Source organism: Pseudorca crassidens, chromosome 16 (genome assembly GCF_039906515.1).
Source record: "Pseudorca crassidens isolate mPseCra1 chromosome 16, mPseCra1.hap1, whole genome shotgun sequence".
In the NCBI taxonomy this organism is placed as follows: domain Eukaryota; kingdom Metazoa; phylum Chordata; class Mammalia; order Artiodactyla; family Delphinidae; genus Pseudorca; species Pseudorca crassidens.
The window spans coordinates 4,978,703-5,004,435 of NC_090311.1; the positions used below are offsets into that span (position 1 = coordinate 4,978,703).

Genomic DNA, 25,733 nt, shown 5'->3' on the forward strand with positions numbered 1-25,733 from the left:
AAGGGTAGCAAGAGTTACATCCAGAGGGCCCTGGTCATGTTTGTTTCTGGTATCAATCGATTGAGGAAATTACACTCGTGTCATGAATCTTAGCTTTGGTTAATTTCACAAGACTCTCTTAGAAGCTGAAATAACACATCCCCAAAGCATTGGCCTTGCTAAAGTCATTCCAGAAAACCATATTTAAAAGAAAAAAAATTCAGTATTATGATATGATAGGCAGGGGAAAAACTCATACCACTGTCGTCACAGTAAAAATTCTCATACTTTCTGACCAATTTAAGATCAAACAAATGTGTCCATGCCTATTCCGGAAAGTTACTAACTGATCACATAAATATTTTATTCTCTCACAGTGGAAGTTTGACACGGGTTTACATTTTTTTAAACTTAATTTATTTCGTACCAGCTAGGAGAGGGAAGATATTTGAGAACTGAGAGCATAGCAATACTAAATGATAAAGATATAAGTGACTTTTAACACATTAGCCACACTATACAAAGTCTGAGATTAATTCCCAGAGTCCTTTGCACACTTAGTCATGATTTTGCTCTTTGAAAGGAAGTGTTTCTCATTCCTGTGCCAACTCCATTGCGAAAGGACCTTTTCATAAGTGTCTTCTCCAAAACTGGCTTTAGAAAATCCAGTCCCTCTCTCCTGTCCATCCTCATGGGGCAGCTGTTCAGTAGGATATGACAAAGCAGTCAGATTTTCCAGACACCTGGCAGTTGAGATGGGGCAAGAGGGAGAGAATACAGCTTTAGCGTTCAAAGCTTATCTCAATAGTAACAATTTTCAAAATCTTATGGCAATAAATCCAATATTTAAAAAGGGTTTTGCTAAAACACTTTTTTTTTTTTTTTTTTTTTTGCGGTACGCGGGCCTCTCACTGTTGTGGCCTCTCCCGCTGCAGAGCACAGGCTCCGGACGCGCAGGCTCAGCGGCCATGGCTCACGGGCCCAGCCGCTCCGCGGCATGTGGGATCCTCCCGGACCGGGGCACGAACCCGTGTCCCCTGCATCGGCAGGCGGACTCTCAACCACTGCGCCACCAGGGAAGCCCTAAAACACCTTTTAAAATATATACTTTATCAAAATACAAAACATTATCTGGAGCTGTGTACCCTCTTTTCTAATTTTACAGTACTCATGGGATTGCAGCTCTTCAGTGTTTGCATCCTACACCGTACAGTTATCTTGTTGCTATTACTTTATAAAGAATCTTTCAAGTGGCTCTAATTAGTCTTGGGACTGGTTTTTTAAATTCACTGAGAAAAACAACCCATGATAACCAAGTTTCAGCTGGAACCACTTTCCTTCTGGGGTCTATCCTGGGCCATTTGCCAGGGTTCTCCACGAGGATGTGTGTGAACTTGAGAGTTGACATCTCTGTCTTTTGACTTTGGTTCAGTTCCTCCTCAGGGCCTCAAAGGCCTGGATGATGTAAGATAGTGTAGGGAGCACTTCGCTGTGGAAGAAATAAGTCTGGAATCTTAGACCTCAGATTGGCCGTTGAGAACTTGCAGTTCATACTAACCCCATACTTTGTAGATGAAGAAACTAAGTACAGGAGCAAAGGGGCATGATCAGTGATCATGTGTGCTACATGTTTTATGTGTATCATCTCACTTTATCCCCTCAAAAAGCTTTATGAAATCGTACTATTATTTCCTGGTTATAATTTCCTTTAAATGAGGAAATTAATTAAATGGCTTGTAGGTGAAGCGGGATTTGAGCTGAGACATCTGACTCCAAGCCCATGTTTTTCAACTGTATTAGAACTATAAGAGGACAGGGGGGCTGAATGTCCCCTTTACAAATAAAGAAACATACTTCAGTGTCAAAAGCACACATTTTCCTATCCTGATGCAGGAAAACAAGTTTGGTTTGGGGTTACTTTGGAAGTTGAAATGGGGCCAGTGCATAAAATGTTCCCTGGGATTCTTCACCCATCAGTGGGTGGCTCCCTGGAGGGTCCAGCTGTCAGAGCTCCGAGGAAAACCATTCCCACTGTTCTCTGGAAAAAAAGATGGGCATTTCTGAATTTTGGATCTGGGAATTGTCAGAGAATTTCGGAAGTATTGGTCATGGGAAAACCAATCAAAAATTCTTACACTGTGTTTTACCCTGTGTTAGCAGAGGAGATGTAAGTGCGATACAATGCCATCTATTTGAAATTCCCAGCAAGGAGGGGCCTATGAGTCATTTCAGGAAGGGAAGCATTCCAGTTCTTTCCAGAAATTCTCATGATGCACCTTTATATTGCAAAAACAAAACAAAACAAAATGCTTCATTTCTAGTTATGAGATCCCCAAAACATCACTAAACATCCCTAAAAAGATACTGATGAACTTTGCTGATCCATGAAGGGAACCCTTATCAGGCAGACTCGTTAACTGAATAATACGGTAGATTTGCCTGGTTGATAAACTTTATGAAGTTCACAACAAATATTATAAAAGCTTATATGTCCTCTGCATAAACACTCACCCTAAACAGTCGAATTGGCACCATTATTATGTGATTCAGTTATAATGAGAACAAAATTATCACATGAAAAGGTAGAAATACAGAAAATGCAGTGAAGGAAGAAACATTTCATTTATGGACAAGGATATCTCATAAGAACAACAGAAGAAAGAACATTCTTAATTTAAAAAAAACCCTACACACAAGTGCCTATTGCTCAAGAGAAATGTCATGAACAAACCTTCAGGGAAAGAATAGAAAGTAATTAGCAACACACTTGAGAAAATATACCAATTTATGGATTGAGAGTCGTCTCCTTGATCAATGTGGTGTCTTATAGAATCAATGACTAAATTAATGCAGAATGCTCATAGGAGTGTAAACCAGGAAAAAAGAAGCTAGATTAAGTAAACAAGAAATAGAAAAATGACAGATGCAAAGATTAGTGAGAAGACACATAATATAAATAGCTAGATCATTATGTCTGGACATATATTTATTATTCAGGATTCATGTGGCATCTCATTATCCCAAAAGTGGTTTCATAATTACATCAATTTCAGTAATTACAGTATGCTTTTAGTGAAGCAAAGTTAAAGTACAAAACACTATCAGTGACAAAAGATATTTAAAATTTTTAGACCAAGTATTGACATAAAACCCCTGAAATGTCATGTAGCAATAGCATTAAAAATTCTGAAGAAAGACATTCATTTTCTGAATGTGTGGAACAGATCAATAAATATAGTTAGGAGTTCAATCAATAGGCTTGAATAAATATATGAAGTAATATTTTATATGATATTCATTAAGAACTGGCATATCATCTATATTCTATATCAGAAGAAGTTACCATTTTTGTAAAACTAAGAAAGATGCTGTTTTTGAAAACTAATCCATTGTATTTTTAATACAGTTTCAATGGTTAAATGTTCACTTTGATTATGAGTGGATGCATGTGGAACAAATAAATTGTCATGGGCAAAATAATTTACATTTTACAGTGACATGAATGCAGGGGCCAACTTCTAAATAATTCAACGCAAATTTTAGTACAGTCTGTATCATCTATTGTAAAAATGTTTCTTTTTACCTAATTTTATGACTCTACTTATATTTCTTTCATTGGAAACTCTAGTAACAGGGAAGTACCTTTTCTTTCAGATATTCCCAGAGATTATTTTGAATTTCCATACTCTGCAATTCTAGTCATTTAGTCAAGCATCAAAAATAGAGGCAAATCTCTTACCTTAGAAGATGGAACCGGATGACAGCAAAACACATGCATTGTAGAAATCAACAGAAATAGAATAAGACTGGATTTTAATGAGCTGCAGAGTAGGAAAAAAAAAAACGACTCAGAAAAGTCTTACTCAGGCAAATATAAATTAAAAAGCATATACAAATTCAACATTTTTCTTTGTGGAAAAATACAATCTTTTACCTGATTATTTTGGACTTCCTGAAATCTCTGTAGATCAGTGATTTTATTGCCAAATTCCTCACCCTTACTGTCAGATCCTCCGTTGGTGATCCTTTTATACCAGGAAAGTTCAGGAGTAAAAATAGCAACATGTCCCATCATATGTGACTAACTGATCTGGCCATGGCCTTTTGTTCCTGTTAAGTTGGAAAAGGACAGTAACATATAGGCGTTGTCATTGACCTGCCAACCATTGACTTCATTTAAAGTTTGCTGTTAAAAATGTCCTTCAAAAGTGCTGTCTTCTAAACTGTGTCTCTGTGACATAGATGGCCAGAGGTCTCAAAAGGAACAAAAGTTTGTTTAGTTCAGAGTTTAAACACTCAAGAAGTATGATATTATTTCCTTGAATATCAGACGTCTCTTTTCAGAGAATAACGCACAAGGAGTCCTTGCAGGAATGAAGAGCATCAACCCAAAACACGTGCACACACTGAGTTTTCTATAACAGATTTCCTTCGTTTAGGACTTCTGAGGTTAAAACATGGAAACAAATGTCATCCCCCCACTTTGCCACTAATCATCCAAATAACGGAAGGACGCTGTCTCTACCCCCCTTTCCATGAACATCCCCAAAGTTCTGGGGCCAGAGTTGTAGGCGAGCCTACCTGCAGTGGCCTCGTTTTCTCTACAGGACATGGAATTTCCCCTGGAAGCCTGTTCTGTCCTTGCACACCAATGGGCATCCACATCAATAATGGATTCAGAAGCGCTACGTGTGAATGAACAGATGTTGCCAAGGCTTACGATGGAGGGAAACACCGAGCGAGGTGCTTTCTGCTTGTATAGATAGTATTTCTGAGATGGAGCCAATATTTCTGGAATACAAAGTAGTGGAGGAAAATCGTTGCCTTCTCAAGATCAGCACTTTTGGAGGACAAGGCTGTCCTGTGTCTGGGACCTCCACTACTCATTTGTCAGCATTGCATCCCTTCCTTTCGTAAATTGCCCCTCGGTATGATTCTCATGTAGTTGTCAATCAGTCAATCATATAGTCACACTTAGCTTCCACAAGGAAAAGCAGGTGACCTGACTTTCAAGAGAATCGAGATCACAGAAATTAGTGCCAAGCTGGGAGCTGGGGCATGTGATCCAATACCTTTGATCACAGTCCTTTAGGAGACACCGGATGGAGTTTGGGAGAAGAGGCTTAAGGGCACCAAGGAACGGAACACACACATATGCTTTTAGTATCTCCTTAAACCCAGCAACAATACACACATAAGAACAAAAGGAAGGGAGAGAAGATGTGACAACAGCCGCATCTTGCAGAGTGAGGAGCAATTGATGAAGCAGGTCAGAGGTAGGTGCCCATCAAAATGGTGGTTTCGCAACAAACCCCTCAACGGACTCAAGTATTCATGGAACCGGTTACTTTCAGATGTGGTGGAGGTGGCACTAAAACACGGAGGCTCAGCTGGAAGTTTAAGGGTCTGTTCAATCCCATATCCCCGCCCCACTTCCCATGGCCGGACAGCTTCTGCTTTGTCAGAAGCCATAGATTTATTCTAAAAAGAGGGTAAAGCAGGAGGCCTCCTGAGGGAGGGAGTCGGGCATGATGGCATTAGGGAGTCTTCTCCTGAAAACAGAGGTTGAACAAGCGTTTTGCTCAAACTTGAGACCCATGGGATCTCTTCCTTGACACAGGTCCCAGCACACTGTCAGCTCTTTCCCCTCAAGACAGGTGAAAGGAAGACCCGTCTTTGGGGTTCACCCTAACCTGTAAATGTCCGATGCAAGGTTTTTCTTTCAATCAGGATTTGATTGTGAGGAGAAGATAGAAAGCCGATTACTGGATGCCTAAAATGTGGGGTGGATTCCGGGCACATTGTGGAGGGGGAATGGGATGGAGTCAGGAGCCTCCAGAGAACTCTGCCCGACAGTGGCTCACGGTCCTGGGATTGACCATCGCCTTTGGTGACTGTGCCTGTCATGTGATGTCTGTGACAGGTGTTTATGGTGCAATTGGAACCTGCAGAGACTCACCGTCAACACCTAAAGGGCAGGTGAGCGCTCAGCTTGGAATTTAATGAACTTTTCATCGAAAGTTTACCCTCTTATTCATCACAGTGTAACCGTCTTAGAGTCACCCAAGCCCTTTTCACATGTTTCCTCATGACATCAGTGTGAAAGCCAGAGGGAGAAGGACTTCTGCTTCTCATTGGTCGACACTGAAGTTGACAGACATGTCCTAAATCACGCCTCAGAAGTTCAAGCACATCAAGTCAGATGTGTTTTGTACCGAAAAGATCAATGAAAGCCTTTTCTTTTCTAATTTCCAGAGCTTCCTGTTACAACACCAAGAAACTTCCCCCAAACGCCAACTCTATCGCTACTGTGTTTGGCTCCTTGCTAAAAACAGGACTTGGAGATGTGTTAAAATGAGTTTAACACATGATTTTGTAGGGACAAGCTGGAAAAGGTCATCAGCTCAGAATAATTTAGAATTTTGGTGTCCTAAAAATAATTCTACAATTGATTCCATTGTCCCTAATGATAACACACATTAAACGCTGCATCTTTCAGCATATATGGAAAAGTCAATTTAATTTTACTGCTTCTTAATTCATACCACTGTTATATCCTCTGAAAGTATAAATAAAAGGTAAAGTGCATTTTCTGGTTTTGTACTAGAGAAGGGGAAATAGAGGCTTGAGCAGAGCTTAGGTTAATTTATTGAAATAAATCATCTCTCCAGTTCCTGGTTGCTCCTGAAATGCTCTATTACAGTTTTCACGTGGGCATTCAGAACAGGCTCAGTGTTGAATATCAAGGTTCTATGGAATAAAAGGCAAAGAAAATGCAGAAGGCGAGGGTGGGATGTAAAAAGTGCAAGGAAGTCTCCTTGTTTTAGAGCATCACGTCTCAGTGTTGGCACGGTTGACATTTGAGGCTGATGGCTCTTTGTGATTGGGAGCTGCCCTGTGTGGTGCTGCTTCCCTGGCCTCTACTCAGTAGATTTCAGTAGCTCCACCATCCCAGCTGGGACAACTGAAAATGTCTCTTGACACTATCAAATGTCCCCCGGGTAGGGGCACGAAATCTCCTCCACTGAGAGCTACTGTTTGTAGGTAAACAAGCTCTCTGCTCTCTCTCTCTCCTGTTGGACGTGGAGAGTTAGCACGGACATACAGTTCACAACCATGGCATCACTGTTCATAGGCAGCATGTTTTTGTTTCTTGACCATGCATAAAGTAGTGGTGTAACTTCTAATGGATAAAGTCTTAGGTTCAATGAAGTAATACATACTTTTATAAACCATCAAAGGCAGTATTTGAGATATAATACATATTACTTATGTATTACATGTTAATTTAAATAATTAGTAATAAAACATGCTCTTAATTTTGTTTTCACTGACATAAGTTCTCAGTTACAAACGTCTGCATATTGTTCTATTTTTCATACACTTTGGTTTTATTTTAACAATACTCTGAATTGTTTTTAAGAAAGCAAATGTTATATTGGACATAGTGTCATCATATCATGAATGGCATTTTGTTTAATAAATTCCATTAATCATTGATGTGATAGGTACAGTATACTACCTATATACCTGGTGAATAGCAGCCTGAAATGGCCTTCCTAAGGAATCAACATGAGAAGAGAAAAACCTGCTATAAAGCACCTTGTTCTGCCAGAGACTGGGCAGAAAGCATTTTCGGGAATGATCTTGGTAGGAGCCAACACTTACTTCATTTATGAATTCATCAAAGAATCAATGGAGGCCCACTCTGTGCCAGGAGCTGTGTGATTTTCTGGGGATGCAGCCATAAAGAAACCCCACAAAGGGTAAACACAGGGGGAAATGACAACTCCAAGGTCAGGGCTGGGGTGGGAACAACACCTAAAAGGACTTGGCCTTGACTATGAGGAAGGGCAGAGCAGCGTGTGCCCCACAGGGATGGGGAAGAAACCCACTGGTCATCTGAGGACACGAAGGTGGCTCAGTCTGGTAACTGCAAAGACTCACTTGGGAGGGCACAGGGGGTCCCCATCGTGCAGGGTGTGCACATCCTGGACTTGATTCTGAGGCCCTCAAACCTCATCACATGCCTTAAGAAGAACGGTCTGGCCGCTAGGAGCAGGCGAAAGGGGAGGGCTGGGGACCAGGACAGAGAGGACGCCCTGTGGGCTGTGGCGTGAGTGTCCAGATGGGACGATGGGGCTGTGCGCCAGGGTGGTGGCCCTGGAGCCGGAGAAAAGGAGATGAAACTGAGACATTTGGGAGACAGAAATTGACACAGTTACTAATGGGAGATGAGGTGATTCAGTGGTTTTTTCACCAGCGCATCGTAGCCACTCAAAAAGGCAGCTCCTCCAAAGGTCAATGGTGACCAAGCTGACCGCATTGTCCCATCCTCCCACCCGCTCCCCCATCCCACTCCTTCTTCTCCAGAGCCTCTGACGCACAAGTGTCCCGCCTCTGTTCCTGCCTCATCCTCAACACCCATCACACTCAGAGGGGTCCCTCCTCCCCCATCACCCAGCTCAGAGCCCGCAGCCCATCGCTATAATGATGCTCCCCGAAAGCACCCCCTCTCTCACAACTGGCCAAACTCCAACCTTGAGTGACCCCATGTGACCCCATCTCTGAACCTCACTCAAGTTATGACCATAAAGAGCCTTACAACAGAGTTTCCTAGTCTCGTGTAAAAATTCATGACCATACATCTCCAATGAGCTCCAACCCTGCCCAACGAGTATGACGTACCTGGTAAGGAGGTCCATCCTCTTAGTATGTAAAAGGGGGATTTCATACCTTCTCTCCTCTAATGTTCGTATGGCCCACGGTCCTCCTCCATGCCACCACACTCCCCCCCCACAACTCTGAGTTGATGGCTTTGCCTCTTTCTTTGTTGAGAAAGCAGAAGCAAGGAGTTAGGGACTCTTTCGTCTTCTCACCATAAAAACCATCAACCTACTCATGTCTGTACCCATGCCCTGATTCCGCGGCTATGGATAAAAATCCTTGCTCCTATTGGGGGCCAAATGCCCTGATTTCCCAAGGACTTGTGCCCACAGCTATCTCCTCTCACTCCCCTGCATTCTCTCTCTTTCATATTTTACCACCATCAGCTTCCAAACATGTTGGTATAGTTTGTATCGGACAAAACATCTGGATGTTTTTAAATAGAGCCTACGTGAGCTTCCCCACCAATTCCACCAAGACCCTTCCTGTTAAGGTGACCAAAGATCTTAGCAAACATGAGGCCACCTCTCTGTTCCTGTGTCACTTGATCCTTCAGCTGCTTAGGACCCAGATTGCCAACCTCCTTCCTTCTTGAAACACGTTCTCCTCCAGCCGTCCAGTTTTGGTACCCTGTCTTAATTAACATACAAAGAACAGTAAGGATTCAATCATTACTTGTTTTTTGTGTTTTATGTATGTATGTATGTATGTTTGGCTGCATTGGGTCTTTGTTGCTGCATGCAGGCTTTCTCTAGTTGTGTTGAGCGGGGGCTACTCTTCATTGCAGTGTGCAGGCTTCTCATTGTGGTGGCTTCTGTTGTTGTGGAGCATGAGCTCTAGGCATGCTGGCTTCAGTAGTTGCAGCACACGGCCTCAGTAGTTGTGGCTTGTGGGCTCTAGAGCGCAGGCTCAGTAGTTGTGGTGCACAGGCTTAGTTGCTCCACAGATCTTCTCAGACCAGGGATCAAACCCATGTCCCCTGCATTGGCAGGCAGATTCTTAAGCACTGTGCCACCAGGGAAGTCCAATCATTACTTGTTGAATGAACAAACAAACATAGGAAGTAAGAAATCAAGAGAATGAATGCCTTCTAAGTAACAGATGGATTATAGCAAAGTTTTGTTGTATGAGAAGAATAAACTGTTCAGTTTTACTCTAGAGGAAGATTGTGTTTATACAACAAGTATTTTTTTGAGCTCCTGCAGTCATATCCTATTCTATCAATCACAGAGCGGGCTGCAAGGGGAATACAAACTATGAAGTGCCCAGGGGTTGTCTTCTTCCTGCTTTTCCTGCCTGAGGTGCCGCTAGCCACCCACCCCCACGGCCCCTTCCAGCCATGATGGGGGAGGGGCGAGGCATGTCCAGTGCTGATGGGGCTGCCGATCAGCTTGGGTGAGACAGGTATGAGATGGGTGTGCAACAATGCAGGACAGTCACAGCACCCAGGTTACATTCTTTCTCCAGCAAAGGGGGGCGCTGGGAGAGCACCATAGATACCACAGGGACCTGGGCTCCTGCCTCTGGGAATTGGCAATGGGTGTCTGAGGGTCTTGAGACATCATCTAGGTGACCCATGAGGATGCCCCTGGGATGGTTGACAAGATGTTGCGGTGCAGGGCATCATGCCAAGTGAAGCCAGGAGGGGTTGACTGATTAAGTGTGACACTGGGTTTGAAGGAGAGGAGTACACCATGCTCTGAAAGAGCAGGGGTGAGCAGGAAGCAGGGAAGGAGGGAAAGGAGACGAGGTCAGAGGAAGAAACTGGAGCTGCCTTGGCCCGCTTGGGTATGGAGACACTGGAGAAACCAAGCAGAGAGCAAATCTGGAGGCTGAGAAGGAGAAGTCAGGTTAACAGATGACTGTGTCTTCTTTTTGAGCACCTCTCTCTTCCCCACCTTCTCCCTTAGGAGACCAGACTGAGGCGGGCTGGGGAATCAAGGACAGTGTGTCCCAGGCATTGAGCTCAGCATTTTACGGGCACCGTCTCCTTTCATCCTCACCACGGCCTCGAAAGGCAGGGGCTCTTCTGGTTCCCATTAACAGGTGTAGACCCAGAGACACCATGTGGGCTCTGGTTTAGACATCCTGAGTCACTCTCCTGAGGCTCCAGCCAGGGCGTGACCCCACACAGCCATGACCAGGGAGAGTCTGCAGAGAGATGTCCATCAGCGCCTGGGGCTCAGCCCTGACTCTCCTTCCTGCTCCCCTCCTTCACCCTTCAGAGGCTGTTTCCCAGATGATCTGAGTACCGTAAGAGGAAAGCAGATGCGAGGAAAGGGAACAGCCCTTGCCCGGCCACTGACACTCCAGCAGCCCCCATCGTGGGACTGGGGCAGAGGAACACAGCCCTGACAGAACTCTGCCTGGGATCCCCAGCTTAAAGGCTCAGAGTGGAAAAATACCCCTCAGAGCCTTAGGACTGCTGAGGGGAGAACCCAGTTGCTAGATTTGCTGAGTGAAGGCTCTTCCCTGCAGGCAGCCGCCCGGGGCTCGGCAATTCCCGTAAACTTTGTCTCTCGGGATGACCCTGCTGAATACAATCTTGCTTTTAACCTCTTTCCTCATCCTTTCCCCCAAGGTTTAGACATCACATCCATAGATTCTGCCATCTAGTTTTTACGAGCACCGTAGTTATTTTCCAATGATGTACCCATTTAAACTTTACAGTATTTTGTTAGGTTTGTATTCATGGACAAATAAATACAAGGCACTTGAAACTTTATCTACTGGAGGCTTCCGTCTCTGCCTACAAGACGATCCTGATCTCCCAACTAATTTCATGAGATTATCTCTGAAAGAAAGAGCTTTCTGAACTTTAGGTGTCTAAACAGGGTGAAGATAAATCTCTATCTAACTGACAATCTTGTTATTTTGTGGATTTTTTTTTACTGTTTTGAAAATGATTGTATTAATATTTAGAATTCTGAAGCTATCGATGAATATGAAGTACGTATAATTTCCTGCAAAAAGGAACATTAAGTTGATTACAAGTATGAAATGTACACTACATGCCTTTGAGTTTGACATGGATGGTTGACGGCCGTGTGCCGCAGCTGTTGCACTGCCACATCACATATTTAGGCTGGTTATTTACGTACAGTTACCCGTGAACATTTCAAAGGCATCCAACTAATATTTTAGCCATACAATTAGCAACAGACACTATAATTCACTCTTGAACAAATGAAAGGTTTCGGAGCCCAGTGGAAGCATCTCATTTGCTTTAAATATGTGTGTCATTTCTCCTGACCTTGACTGATGTTTAGTTGAGAAAGATTTGTAATGCAGGTCAGATGCTGGCCAGAAGGAAAAATGAAAAACCTGAGAATCGTGGGTGTGGGGGAGGAAGGAAGAGAGAACAGAAAGTTTCAGGCAAGGAGCTGCTTCATCGGGAAAATTAATGCAGCTGGGCAGCAAAGCCAGAGTGCACGCTCACTCCACCCAGGACAGAAGTGCCCCAGCCCCGTGCGCATGGCAAGAAGATTAGGATGGTTGGAATTGGGGGGGCTACTTGTCTTCATTCCCTGCGCTTTCCTTCTGCTGGCTGAGGACTTGTCACTGTGATCGACAGATTCTACACAGCCTCTCTCTTCCCTGAAAGAAGGTGGGAATGATCTGAAGGTGGCATTTCAGGCTGCAAGATGAGCAAGGCGATACATGGCCACGTTGCCTTTGGGGCTCCAGCCCGAAAAGCACTAACAACAGCATGTGTTCGATCTTGCTTTTGGACACTACATTCATTTTTTTCAAATGTACTTTGAAGCATTTGACCCTTAAAACAACTTTGTAGATTTAGGAATGTTTACTTTTATTTTACAAACAGGGTGGCCGAGACACAGAGGTAAATGGAAAAGAATCACTGCCTCTATTTTTGCTTTTTGGTGATTTCTTTCTCTGCAAGATCTATACCAGGATTCTTGGGAGAGGGGAGGGCGAGAAGGGTGTCTGGAAATACACTACACTTGCCACTTAAAGGTCTCTCATTTGCCAGTAAGGGTCTCCTTCTCTTGAAACAGCTGCCTTCATGTCCACCGGGAGTGTTGGGGTAAGGACTCCATCCCTGGCATTTCCCCTCCTGCTTCTGTCCCAGAGCATTCTGGGAAGCACCTGGTAGGGATTCCTGTTTATGGACTAGTGCTTCCTGGAGCGGGGGTATCCCTAAACATCCAAGACTGGTCTGACTCTCAGCTAGCCTGCCCTGACCACCCCGTCTGCCCTGGCCTGCTCACCCCACAGCCTCGCTAAGGGGCCCGTCCTTCCCATGCCCTGACCTCTCCACGCTGGAATCATGGCTCTTCACCCTCAGTTGTTCTGTACATCTTCCATTAGGAGAGGCAGGAACTTCTGGATGCCTCCCTCTCCACCTGATGGCTGATGGAGCCCTAGGGGGTTATCTTTGCCTTCTTTCTGGCTCAGAAAACAGTCAGCAGCATGGTAGCTCTATTCTTAATTTTCTGAGGCACCTCCATATGATTTTCCAGAGTAGCTGCACCAATTTACACTCCCACCAACAGTGCACAAGGGTTCCGTCTTCTCTACATGCTCACCGACACTCGTTATTTGCGGTCTTTTTGATGACAGCCGTTCTGACAGGTGTGAGGTGAGATCTCACTGTGGTTTGGGTTTGCACTTATCTGATGATTAGTGATGTTGAGCATCTTTTCACGTGACTGTTGGCCATCTCTATGTCTTCTTTGGGAAAATGTCTGTTGAGGACTTCTGTCCATTTTTTAACCTTACCTCTTGCCTCCTTTTTTTTTCCTTAGGGAACACGAAAGGCTTCCTTTTACCTCCATTTTCTGAATTGCAAGGAATTCCCAGAACTATTCTGTGGTTCTTCTTAAGACAGCCGTCTCGCTCCCATGCCCCAGTGGAAGGGCAAAAGAAAACCATGACTGGTAAGTTATACAGGTTACAGTTTCGTTTTCCCTTATTTAACATCCTCCAAATATATACCAGTCGTACGAGGTTGGAAGACCAAGGAACGCCCTCTGAGTGGGGACCTCGCACTATTTCACGTGCACGTGAAGAAACGATGACCACAGGAAAATGTACCGAAGTGGGTTAAACTGGCCAAGTTCTTTACAACTGGCTTCCATTGCTGGGACATCTAGTTTAGGTGGGGAAAAAATATTAGGAAGTATTAGGGCTCTTTGCTGTTGGCAGCAATGAATCCTGGAACTTCTGCTTGATCGAGTCGGCCTCAGAGATTGAATGATTGTAAGAAAACTCCTAGCGGTCAGAGACGATTTGGTTTAGGATTCCTGACTGTGGCCTGGGAAGTCTTCTGCCCGTGTTCTGTCCCAGAGCCCCATCCACCTCTTTCTGGAGCCCTGTTTCTCCTTATTGCCCAGCAGGACCCAGAGGGGACTTGTTGCAGATCAATTGCTGAGCTTCCATTAACTCTTAAACGTCCCTGGGAAAGAAACATGCATGCCACCCGCTTCCTCTGAAAGAACTCTTCAGGCCTTGCGCTGGACTCTGCTTCGCCAAGTCACTTTGTCTCCCAGTAGCTGTCGCAGCAGCTCCTGGAGCACGCCGTGGGTGGGAGGGGCCAACTTTCCCTACTGGAGGTCACTGCCCTCCACAGTAGGCTTGCCAATCACTCCTTTCCTTCAATGGAGAGAGCTCTGCTGGCCCACCTCAGAGGCTGCTGGCTCAAGAAATTGTCAATAAAAACCACTGTGGAGACATTGCCAGTGAGAGGGGTGAGGTTCAAGCCTGGAGAAGGGAACACCTCAAGGGCCCACTGCTCTGCAGATCCCTCCGGGCGCTGCAGCCGTGAGGCAACGGAGGAGCCTCCTTGGTCCCACCACGTCCCCTCTGCGCCGCGCCCATCCTTGCAGGACTCCCCTCACATTGCAGGAAGCTTTCCTGGCTTCCCGGCACTGCTCCCACCTTTTCTGACTGTATGTGCTGCCCAGGAGATCTACCGGCTCTGAAGTCCTATTAGTAGCTGCATCATTTTTCCTTCTTTTAAATACAGATTCCTGAGTGAATCCCCAAGGATGAGCAGGGCGGAGCAGGGAGGACTATACTCTTGGGATTTCCAACCACGAGATTGAGGCCCCTCCTCCAGGAAGGGGCCCAGCGACGCAGACGCTCCTGCATAGGTCCTGCTCCTTTCCCAGGCTGCCCTGCTCCAGCAGTGGGACCGGCCCTCACTGGTCAGCGAGAGCTGGCAGAACCTTCGAGCAGACAACTTCAACCCCAGATGTGAATAGCACGAATAATCTGGTTTGGAAAGATTTGTGAGGACTTTGCAATGCTACTCCTTTGGGAATTATTTTACTTATTTTCCATGAATGCCCGTTAAGGCTCGCCCCATTCAGCCTAAAGCATCAACACGCATCTACACGGCAGATCCTTCGTTTCCTCTACATCCATATATGTGCTCCCGGAGAAGGGCGGAGGGGATGCAGGCAGAAAATAGGACAACCTTACAAGGTTCGGAATGTGATGTCGGACGCCCAGGCTGCACCACCTCTTCCTGGCAGCAGCTAGAGAACCTGAGGGGCTGTGTCTGTCTGCCAACGTGGATTATGACTGCACAGGCTGTTCAGAGAGATTCTAAAGGAAGTTGCTGCTCGAGAAAGATGTCAGCATTACGAAATAAACCCACCTGTCAAAGATGAAACCTCATTTCACTTTGAATAAAGAGCTCCTTTGGATTCTCAGCTGAGCGTATGATAAACATGTAATTTCTCAGTGCAACCGCAAGAACGGATTTCCAGTCACGCTGTGAAAAAGCAAAGCTGCAGGAATGTGAAGATCATATTATTTAACTTTTAACTTGAATGGCAAACGCCCCCTTTTTCTGAATACCCTCTGTGTGTCAGGTCTGTACCAGGCAGGATGCAAGCATCATTCTGTCACCACACCCCAGTGTGACAGTCAATGTCACCGTGGTACAGAGAAGCACCTGAGGCCCGGTACACTTAGAGTTCTGTGATCGTAAGAGACAGATGTGGGCCCCGGCTAATTCGAACCTGGAGACTGTGGGAGGCTTACAGAATTAAAGGAGGATTTGAACATCTGTGCCTGGGACAGGGCCTGGGCCAACCCAGTATCTCAGGAGCAGGAACTACCAGACCAGCTAAAGTGGGATAACACTTATCAATGCTGCCCTGATGAACAATTCCCAGGAGGGAAAGTCAGATTAACCTGGATGGGTCATGAGACCTCACGGAGTGGGTTCAGAGAAAGCAAGAACCATCGCACCAGAATCATCCAGAAAAGGGGTGGGGCCTTCCCAGGAGGCCAAGCAGAGCGCTGCTACCACAGGAAGCCCAGGGACACTGGGCTGCCAAAGGCACAGACGGACTCAGGGAGAGCGAGCTCCTGCCTGAGAAGCAGCAGAGTGTAGGGCTGTGAGAACACTCTGGACCACGGTCCTCCCATGTCCTATAGCTCAGTGACCTTCGACATGTGGCTTAACCTCTCTGTGCCTCAATGTCCTCATCTGTAAATGCAGCCAATATAAACCCCAACAACTACCTCGTAAGCTCGTGGGGAGATGCTTTAATACAAGCAGGATGCTTAGAACAGGGCCTGGCGCCGCCCGACGGGGTGCCTGCTGTCTCCATGTTCTAGCCCAAGATCCAGGAACTGCTACACCACTTGTGGAGCCCAGTGCAAAATGAAAAGGTGGGCGTCCTTTGTTCAAAAACAGGGGGACTTTCTAGACAGCAACAGCAGATGGTTACACCAGCCCAGGCCCTAGGGAGCGCGGGGTCCCGAGGGTCTGCATGGACCACCGCCCCACACATGTGAAACCAGCCCTGCCTGGATCACACGGTGGGCAGAGGTGGAATTTCAATGTTAGACTGTCTCCTACAAAACCCAAGCATCTTCTGCTTCCCCACATCACCTCCCTATACAACTTACCTTTTTCTAAAAAACCACCTCGGGGAAAGAGCTGGGTTCTCTTGGGGGCTCGGGAATTCGGGAACATGAGAGGCAGAGTATGGTGCTGACGACAGGCCTCTGCTCTCTGGAAGGAGGTGAGCAGTCCGACCCTGAAAGCTGCGGACAGACCGCGAGGCGGGCTTATGACCACCTTGAAATCTCTTAGGCTTGTGGTTCTGCGGGGCAGAGTTAGGTATGAAGTGAAGGAAAGAATGTCGGGTGGAAAGGAGAAAGGCCAGAAGGAGTTCAGCCCCGCACCCTCTCCAGGTGACACGCTTTATTAAGAAGAGACTGGCAACAGAAAAGGGCCGCCGAGACTGTAAATGTCAGCTGGCGCCCAGAGTTGATGCCTATCGTCGTCTGCAAGAAGGTCCCTCTTAGAGAAAGCAGCGGTGTCACAGCCGCGCACTCCCAGCCCGCGTGATGAGCCTTGTCTGGGTCTGAGCCCCTGGCCTGGCTTCCACTCATCCAAGGTTATCAGATGCTCTTGGGGAGGGAGCGTTCCAGTCTTGCCCCCTTTGCACCAAGTCTGAGGCCTCTGCCTTGCAGGCATCGTTTTCTGGATGCTCGATGGCCAGGCCACAGTTTGTATGTGTTAGTGATTTGGGACTACCTGTTGGAAGGCTGGGAAGAACAAATGCATTTCTTTCTTCTCCTAAGCCCCTAAGTTCACCATTTTTTAAGACAAGAATGCAAGTGGCCCCTTCTGAGCCTCAGGGCTGGTGGTCACTGGCTAAGGTCCCTAGTGACCACATCGTCCCTTTTTCTTGCTGTCTTCCGTGCTCCCTACCTAATTTTTCAGGGCTTGTCTTTCTTTCAACCACAAACAAAGATTCAGTGCCCTGCTCAGCAGCTCTCCTGTCCCCGTGGGTGGATCCTGTGCCCCGGCCCCGGGATGGGCTTTTCCACAGCCAGCACCCAGGGCTCCGGGAGCAGAGGGCAGAGCGCGGGGAGCTGACATCCCCTGACAGTCCTTAACCAGGAGCTGTTCCTGCCCAGGGGGGAAGCCTGGTTGTCGCGACCCCATTCAGGACTTATGCTGAGACATCACTTAAGAGGCTCAATCTGGAGCAGGGCCACGTGACGCTTTTCATGGGCCTCTTCCTCCAAAAAGAAATATAAAAATTCCTTTGAAAGAAATAATTAAACTTATATTTTATGATGGCATTAGTAGAAAGACAAATAAAATCCAGGCTGGCTCGTAGTCTTCTGATTTTAAAAGAAATTGAAACATTTTGGGAGGCCCTGAAAATAGCGTGGGTCCCTGCTGTGCCTTGTGGAGAGGCCAGGTGGGCTGGAGGGACTCTGGGCGGGTTGCCAGAGCTCACATCCTTCCTTCTTCCCTGCCGCTGCTCCCCCAAGCCCGTCCTGGACTCTCCCTGGGGCTGGTCCAGCCCACCCCCTCCGCCACTGGCCGCCATGCCCCGCTGCATATTTCCCACCTTGCTTGTCCACGTGGGGGGAGGGGGTCTCTCTCCCCAAGTCTCAGAACCACAGCTTCCCCAATAATACCTGGCCCGTTTGGGACCCATGATAAAAGGCACACAACAAACGCCAGCCAAGTATTGTTGAATTCATCCATTCATTCCTGAACAATCCTTCATGATAAATTGAAGTCGGCAGACACTTTTTTTTTTTAACCCAAAAACCATTATGTAGGAAAAAAACGAAACTTAATTCCAAATTTGAGAGAATAAGGAAGACTATTCCTTTGCATTTTCTCACTGCTGCCAACAATTTTAGCCTTGGATGGAGCTGACTTTCAAAAAGAGGAAAAAGTCTTTCAGAACCAGGGCTGAGAATTCAGTGGGGGATGAAACCAAGCACTATTAGGATAAAAAATGAGTCATGGCTGGAAAGCCACGAGAATGATTTTCTGGAGTTTCACATAATGTGGCTCTGAAGAGCAGACCAAACAATCGTTTGAGCAATCACAGAAACACTGGAAAACGTAAGTCGACTCAAAAAGTGATGATTTTGAAAGAGAGTTGTACTCTCCTGTATGCGTTGGTTCAGGATTATATTAAAAAGCATATTCTCATCCCATGGTAATCATAGCTCATTACATCTCTGAAATGTGGCATGTGTTGATAATCCAATAGCTCTTTAAAAATGTCATGTACTTTTCAGAGTTAAATAACCAACAGAATTGCAACTTATCCAAGCACATTGGTAATCACCAATAATGACCTGGGGCCTCTCTAACTCCTTATTTCTGCCATAAAGTGGAAATTGGATCACACACACACTTCATAATGCTTCATTATCACAACACTGATAATGCTGGAAGGCAGGGAATTCTTCTGGTGATGTGGTATCAGGCCATTTTTGATCCAGCAAAGACTAAATGTTCCAATTTGTCAACGACCAAGAGTTTTCAGTCTTTCCTCTGTTGTAGGTCTCTGATATTCTCAAGTCTGATTTTCACGTCGGAGTGCTAGTTTGTGGATTCAGATAACTGCTGTATTATTTTCTTCTTTTAGTAACACTTCACCGCTCAGAGTCAGGACCACATTTTCAGAGCATCTTCATAGCTTAGGTGTGTTTGGCTTCCTTAAGTGGTGCTACCCTGGTGGCTCTGCCCACAAGGGGGTCCCCTCTCCAGACAGCCTGGCCACCTGGGGACACCTAGGCTCCTGCCTCATGGCCACACCTAACTTCCTCTCATGAACACGAGGACGGCTTAAGACAGGAAGCGGCTTTCCAAAATACTCCAAAAAGACAAAAAGAAAGAAGATACCTTCCATACATTTTATCTGGCTTTTTCCTACTGACGTGGATTCTCTTACAGCCATTTCATCTGACACAGGTGAACCAGGAGAAGATATTAAGGACGGTTTGTCCTGTCAGTGGGACCCATCGCCTGATACAGAAACTCTCTGCCTAGCTGCCTCCGGGAGCTCCTTTCTCTTCTGCCCAAGGAAGAGGTGCTTTATTCCACCCCGAGGAAACTTCAGCATTAGCGTTCTTTTGCTCATTTGATGGGACAGTGTTTTTCACTCCTGGATTCTGGCTGTTTCTTTCCTCTCCCTGGGGAACGTTCTGCATTGCCAACCCGTGCTTTTAGGTTTTTGCATCAGGTTGCAGAGCTGGAAAGAGGTGGGGCGGGTCCACAGAGCGGGTGTGGAGATGCATCTAAGGAGAGAGATGCCAGGTTCCCTGGAGCACGTGAGACAGGCAGGTAGAAGAGGAGGGAAAGTCCCCAGGCACTGTGTAAGCCACTCACATGAGTGAAAATGCAAGTAAGGACTTTGGGTTGGTTTGAAATTACTTTCTGTTGGCTGAGCTGATACTTGGTCTTCTGAGCTAGGGCTCTGAGGGTTATGGCTTCAGTAGTGACCCATCTCCAACCCAGTCATCCTTCCCTCCTTCAGTCTTAATTAACTCCAAGCTCTGTCTGAAGCCAAGTTCCGCTGAATCTCTGCACCCATCTTGGCCTCATCTTCTTGGACACATCCCACTGCTAATGGCTGCCATCTTCCACCCGGATGATGAGAGTGGCCTTCTCATTGTTGCCTCTGCTGCCACGCTCTAGGCCAGTGGGTACCACGGATCAAACACAACAGATCTTACTCAGGCATCGTCCACAGGCTGTTCCTGGTCAGTGGGTGGCTCTCCTCCACGTGGTGATCAAGGACCAAAGCTCCTTCCACGTCAGGACTCCAACGTCATCTGGGGCCTGTCGCTGCTCTGAAGTCTTGGTCTTGAGATGGCAGCCATTATGCATTCACTAGAACTCAGTCAGATGGCGGCAAGGGAGGCTGGAAAGGAGACCAGGAGAGGAGGTGGGTGTGGATGAAGAACAGCCTTCTCTGCCACGGAGTAAACAGTGACGTTCCCAAGTCTAGGAGAAGGGCCCACAGGGCAACCTCAGCGTGGCCACTACCCACCTGAAAGGCCCACTCACTTCACTTTGAGGATTTAGTTTATCAGTCATAGGGGAGGGTTTGATGAGGCATTACCTAGGCTCTAAGAAACCCCGGTCAGTGTTCAGTGTGCTTCAGAACCATCCAGAAGTGTTCAGGCAGCTCTTCTTTAAAGTAGAGGCCTTTTGACTCTCCTGTCATGAACTTCCTCTCTCTGGTTGTCTCTTTTTAAAAAATCTGTGATTGAAATTGTTAACGAGTAGCATTAATTATAAAGTTCTTCCCTGCTGCTAAATACTTCAGTGCTCACTTGATATTGCTTCCCCTTATTTTTATACCCATATAGCCATTTCCGGTTAGAATTTTAAATATGGGTAATTGAAAGTGTATCTCGTAGCTGGGTCATAAGTGGAGAGCCTGTCCATCTGTTGGCAAAGAGGTAGGCACAGTTTACCTCTCCCTTGAATCTGCCTTCTGTAATTTGGGTTGCAGACAGCACCATCTGTTTCCAAAGTCCACTTATCAGCAGTCGAGCGAGAGGGTAATAACTTTCCTGGGCTGGATTCAATCCACCCCTCACTTCTGACCAGCCGCCGTCCTCCTGTCCCATCTGTGAGAAAGATTGACAATGGACAGCTGGGATCCCAGGCCAGCTCGGCCAGGACAGCCTGCTTTCCTCCAACAAAGGGGATGCATCATGTTCCCCACAAAACCCTTCAGTCCAGGAGGAAAGAAGCTGGGAAAGCGCCCTGAACTGGTGAATACGAACACATTGCTGTTTCCCGGGAAACGACTCCCTTTGTGTCCTGGGATCCGCACAGAAACATTCTATATATGTTCCTCTCAATGACATCCTCATCTTGCTGCTGTGCAGCATATTGAGAGAACCCTGACATTTAATAAAACTTGGATGGCAATCCACTAAATCCGATTAACCCTTTTTAGCATTAACCGTCACTTCCTGACACCCACAGCAATGCTGAAAGCTTTAAGCATGAATACAACTCAGTTCAAGTGATAATACAACATCTCGGTTACAGGAGAGACTCCCTCACTTTCCAACTTGTAAAGGGGGGAGGTGGCGGGAATAGGGTTTAAGCCATCTGGTATATTCTTAGCAAACCAGAAAGAACTTTGTAAGATAAGACAGCTGGTTTGGTTACTAGTCATGCCAAAGGAAGGTTTGGGGAGAATTAAACTCGGATTCATTTAGCTGAGTCATCTGTGAACAACGGTTAAATATGGGAAGTTAATTAAGAAGAGAATTTCTTCATTGAAATTTGTACGATAGTCAATTCATTCTTAACCACACATGGTTAAAATCTGGAGTCACAGTTGCCACCTTATCAGCATTCTAGTCTACATGCTTATTTCAAAAAAAAATCGGTAATAAAAAAGGGCTATTAGTGTATACAGAAATTTTCAGTGGTTGTTTCCCCAAATTGCTGACTATCTACGTCTCTACCCAACTTAGAGATATTATCCTAGAAAAGTAACCTGTGCAAATACTGCTTTAGTGCCAGAATTAGATCACTGTTATTTGTACCTGTCTTCAACCCTAATAGGAGAGGCTTCAAGCTTCTGGAGGGAAGAATAAAAAGAGTTCACATGGGGCTTCCCTGGTGGCGCAGTGGTTGGGAGCCCGCCTGTCGATGCTAGGGGACACGGGTTCGTGCCCGGGTCTGGGAAGATCCCACATGCCGCGCGGAGCGGCTGGGCCCATGAGCCATGGCCGCTGAGCCTGCGCGTCCGGAGCCTGTGCTCCGCAACGGGAGAGGCCACAGCAGTGAGAGGCCCGCGTACCGCAAAAAAAAAAAAAAAAGAGCTCACATGGAACTGGGAAAAACTGGCAAAAGGACATAAACGATGGTGACCAAGGCAGGTTCACTGATGGCCCTGGGGCTCCCTGCTGTGAAAGGAGGACAAAAACCAGACAAGACTGCTCTCCAAGGGGGTTGACAACGTGCGTAAGAAATTCTGGTTCTACTTAAGCCAGTATTTCTATTGTAATACTCTGAGAGCAATAAAACAATACTCATCTATAAAAGCCCTACTATGTGCCAAGCACTGTGCCAGTTTCCAGAGACTCAAAGAAGTCTACGTCCTGCTTTCCGTCCTTTTCAAAAGATTTCTAATAGAGCTGGAGAGAGGTATACACAAAGAAAGTGGGCGGTTCAAAGCTGCACGAAGATGCCAGCAGGAAGGCACAGGAATGGGAAATTCCTGATGTCATTTCTCCCTCTCATGTCCCTGCAGGCAGCACTAATCGATCATGACACTCGTTTTGTCTGAACTGAGTTGTAGTTGCTGTATTTTTTTTTCGTAGCATCTATCATTTATTTAAAAATACATGTCTCCTTGGAAGGAACACTGGTAAACGAATCAATGTCATGCTTACATTGCATCTTTGCTATTCTTCCCTGGGAGGGCTGGAAGGTTGAGCGTCATTCAAACTACGTCACTTACTTAACATCAGAGAAATCCACACTCCCTGCTCACCGCCTCCTCAGCAGAGTCGTAAGTGGCCGCCGCTTTACCCCTCTTTGCCTTCAAACCAGGGTCTTGCTCAGGTAAAGCTTCTGCCCTTTCTTTACCCAAATTCTGGGCCCCGAACTTTACAGTTAGCCTCGTCATGCTGGTAGAAGAAAGTTTAACAGATTTCCTAAATTTTGCTGGTAGTGCCCAAAGCATGTTCAACACGTGTTGTTTGCACTGGTCATAACACAGCGGGCTAGGAGTTTTGCCTACGTGGTCCTCCACCCAGGCAGCCACTGATCAGTTGCAGTTGTCACGTACAAGGACACCCACGGGCCATCCCTGGCCTGTACGGTCTGTGCTGGGAGGAGAAGGAGATGCCTCCGTGGGATCATATGCACTGATATTTCAAAGGCCAGTCTGTCTACCTCTTCAGAGCTGAACCAGAAGTGACAGAGAAAGGTTCAAGCTCTTGGGAGCAAAGCACCTGAGCGTGGAAGAGTCACCACGACTCCTCTGGGCAAGCTCAGATTCCTGGTGTTTGGCTGTGGAGGTCTGGGGTGTGATTCCATCCTGGTGAGAGAGGAGGCTACCTGTTCTAAGCCATTTGAGAGGGGGTAGGATGAGGGGGTATGAAGTGAGTCCCCATACACCGTTTCAAAGATGAGCGGAGGGTGTAGTCTTGCCTGGACGGGGCATTGTCAATGTCTTGTCAAGCGTCCCAGTCCTATCATTTGGCTGGGATAAAGCATGTTCCTCGGGACAGAAATGAGACCTGCAGGGGAGGGCTGAGATGGGTGTGTTTTGACCTTAAAAAACAAATAACGTAGCAGGAAGTAAGAGCCTCACATTTTGCAGAGACCAGAGACCAGGAAGTACCAGACTAACACGATAATATGTCCCTGAGATTGACACACGTGGTTATCTCAGGAACAGAAGCCGTCGTCAAGAAATGTCCTCAAAAACTCCATTCATTCAACAAATATCTCCTGATCGCCTACCACAGGCAGACCACAACGGCAAGCAAAATACACCTGGATTCCATACTCGTGGGTTAGAGTCCACTAGGAGAGATAGCATTCTTCACCCGAGCCCACAAATGGCGATGCGCCACTGGGTGGTATCTTGATATATTCCTGTACTACTGATCTCAGAGAGGCAGCAGTGAGTGGTGGCGTGAAACGAGATCTTAATTCCCTGCCCAGGAACTGAACCTGGGGAGCCTGGATGGAAACCAGGAATCCCAGCCACCACACCCCCTGGCTCTTGCCCCCGTTGAAAAATGCATTTCTCATGGAGGCAAAACTGTAAAAACAGGTACCAAGTTTATTATTAGAGACATAGCACAACAACAAGTGGGAGAGCACACAGAGAAACAGTTTGTTTAGTTAAGACAGAAGCAGGGCAGAGATGCACACCCAGAGAGCAAGGGTGTGGGCGTCCCCCCAATGAGGGGTGAAGAGGCGGGTAAGTCACTTATATAGGGCAGTTCTTCCGGGTCTCTGTTTACCTCTGGCCAATTGTCTGGTTTATTTTTCCACCTGACCTGCCCTGGGACCCTCCCCAGCATGCGTGTGCAACGTTTTTCCAAGATGGATTACAGCCCAGAGGCCTATGGGACGGCCTTAGCATCACCTATTATGGGGTGGTGCCCCCTCCTTTATGACCCCCGAGGAGCCTTTCTGAGCATGTGCAATGTCTCCCTTGCCCCGAGGATGGGAAATGTATGACCTCTTGATCTTTTAACGGGGTTTAGTTCCACTCTGTCCCTGCCATAAAAATGCCCAATGTCTGGTTATTTACTCTATTTTTGTTGCTGGCTTTTATGTCGAGGTGCAGATCTTGAAATACAGACAGGAGTCCGGTCATAAATATGTAGTCCTGGAGCCCGTTTGTCTCTTGCTTCAGGAAATGTAAACAGGAAGCTGGTAATGAATGTCCGGCCTGGAGCCCATCTTCCTCTCACCCCAGGAAGTGTGAACAGCTGACCAGTTGTAAATGTCTGTCCTGGAGCCCATCTACCTCCTGCTTCACTACTTTCCTATTGCTGCTGTAACAGATTACCACAACTGTAGCGTCTTAAAAGCAATTCAAATTAATTTTCTTAGCGATCAGAAGTCCAGAATGAGACGTTCGGGACTAAACTCAAGATGTCAGCAGGATGAGAACGAAGGCGATGCTGCCATTCACCACAGCATGGATGGGCCCCGAGGGCATTACGCTAATAGGTGAGGTAAGTCAGACAACACAAATATCGTATATCACTTATATGTAAAATCTAAAAAGCTGAACTCATTAAAACAGAGTAGACTGGAAGCTACCAGGGTCTGGGGGAATGCAGGTATTGGGGAGACGTTATTTAAGGGTAAAAAGCTTGCAACTGATAGATACATAAGTTTTGGAGATCTAATGCACACACGGTGATTACAGACAACAATACAAAGTTGCTAAGAGACTGGGTCTTGATTGTTTTCGCCACAAAAGAAAAATGATAATTACGGGATGTGATACAGGTGTTAGCTAACTCTAGGGTGGCAATCATAGTGCAATATACAAAGTATCAGATCAATACCTTGTACAGCTGAAACTAACACAATGTTTTATGTCAATTCTATCTCAATAAAAAAATAGTTTTAAAACACATTTGATTCAAAAAAGATGTCAGCAGGGCTGTATTCCTTCTGGAGGGTCCTGGAGAGGATCTGTTTCCTTGCTTTTTCCAGCTTCTAGAGGCTGCCCCCAATTTCTTGGCTTGTGGCCCCTTCTTCCATCTTCAAACCTCATCTCTCCAAACACAGGTTCTGTTGTCGCATCTCCCTTTTCTGATTCTGACTC

At 46.3% G+C, this 25,733-nt stretch overlaps 1 protein-coding gene across 1 annotated transcript; it reads right to left on the reverse strand.

Moving 5' to 3' along the window:
* Nucleotides 1-540: 540 nt before the first annotated feature.
* On the reverse strand, nucleotides 541-23,057 carry NPS (neuropeptide S). Its single transcript, XM_067711174.1, is given in 5 exon segments — nucleotides 541-693; nucleotides 696-722; nucleotides 3,719-3,837; nucleotides 16,537-16,642; nucleotides 22,923-23,057. Coding segments are annotated over 5 exon segments (540 nt in total).
* Nucleotides 23,058-25,733: the final 2,676 nt, after the last annotated feature.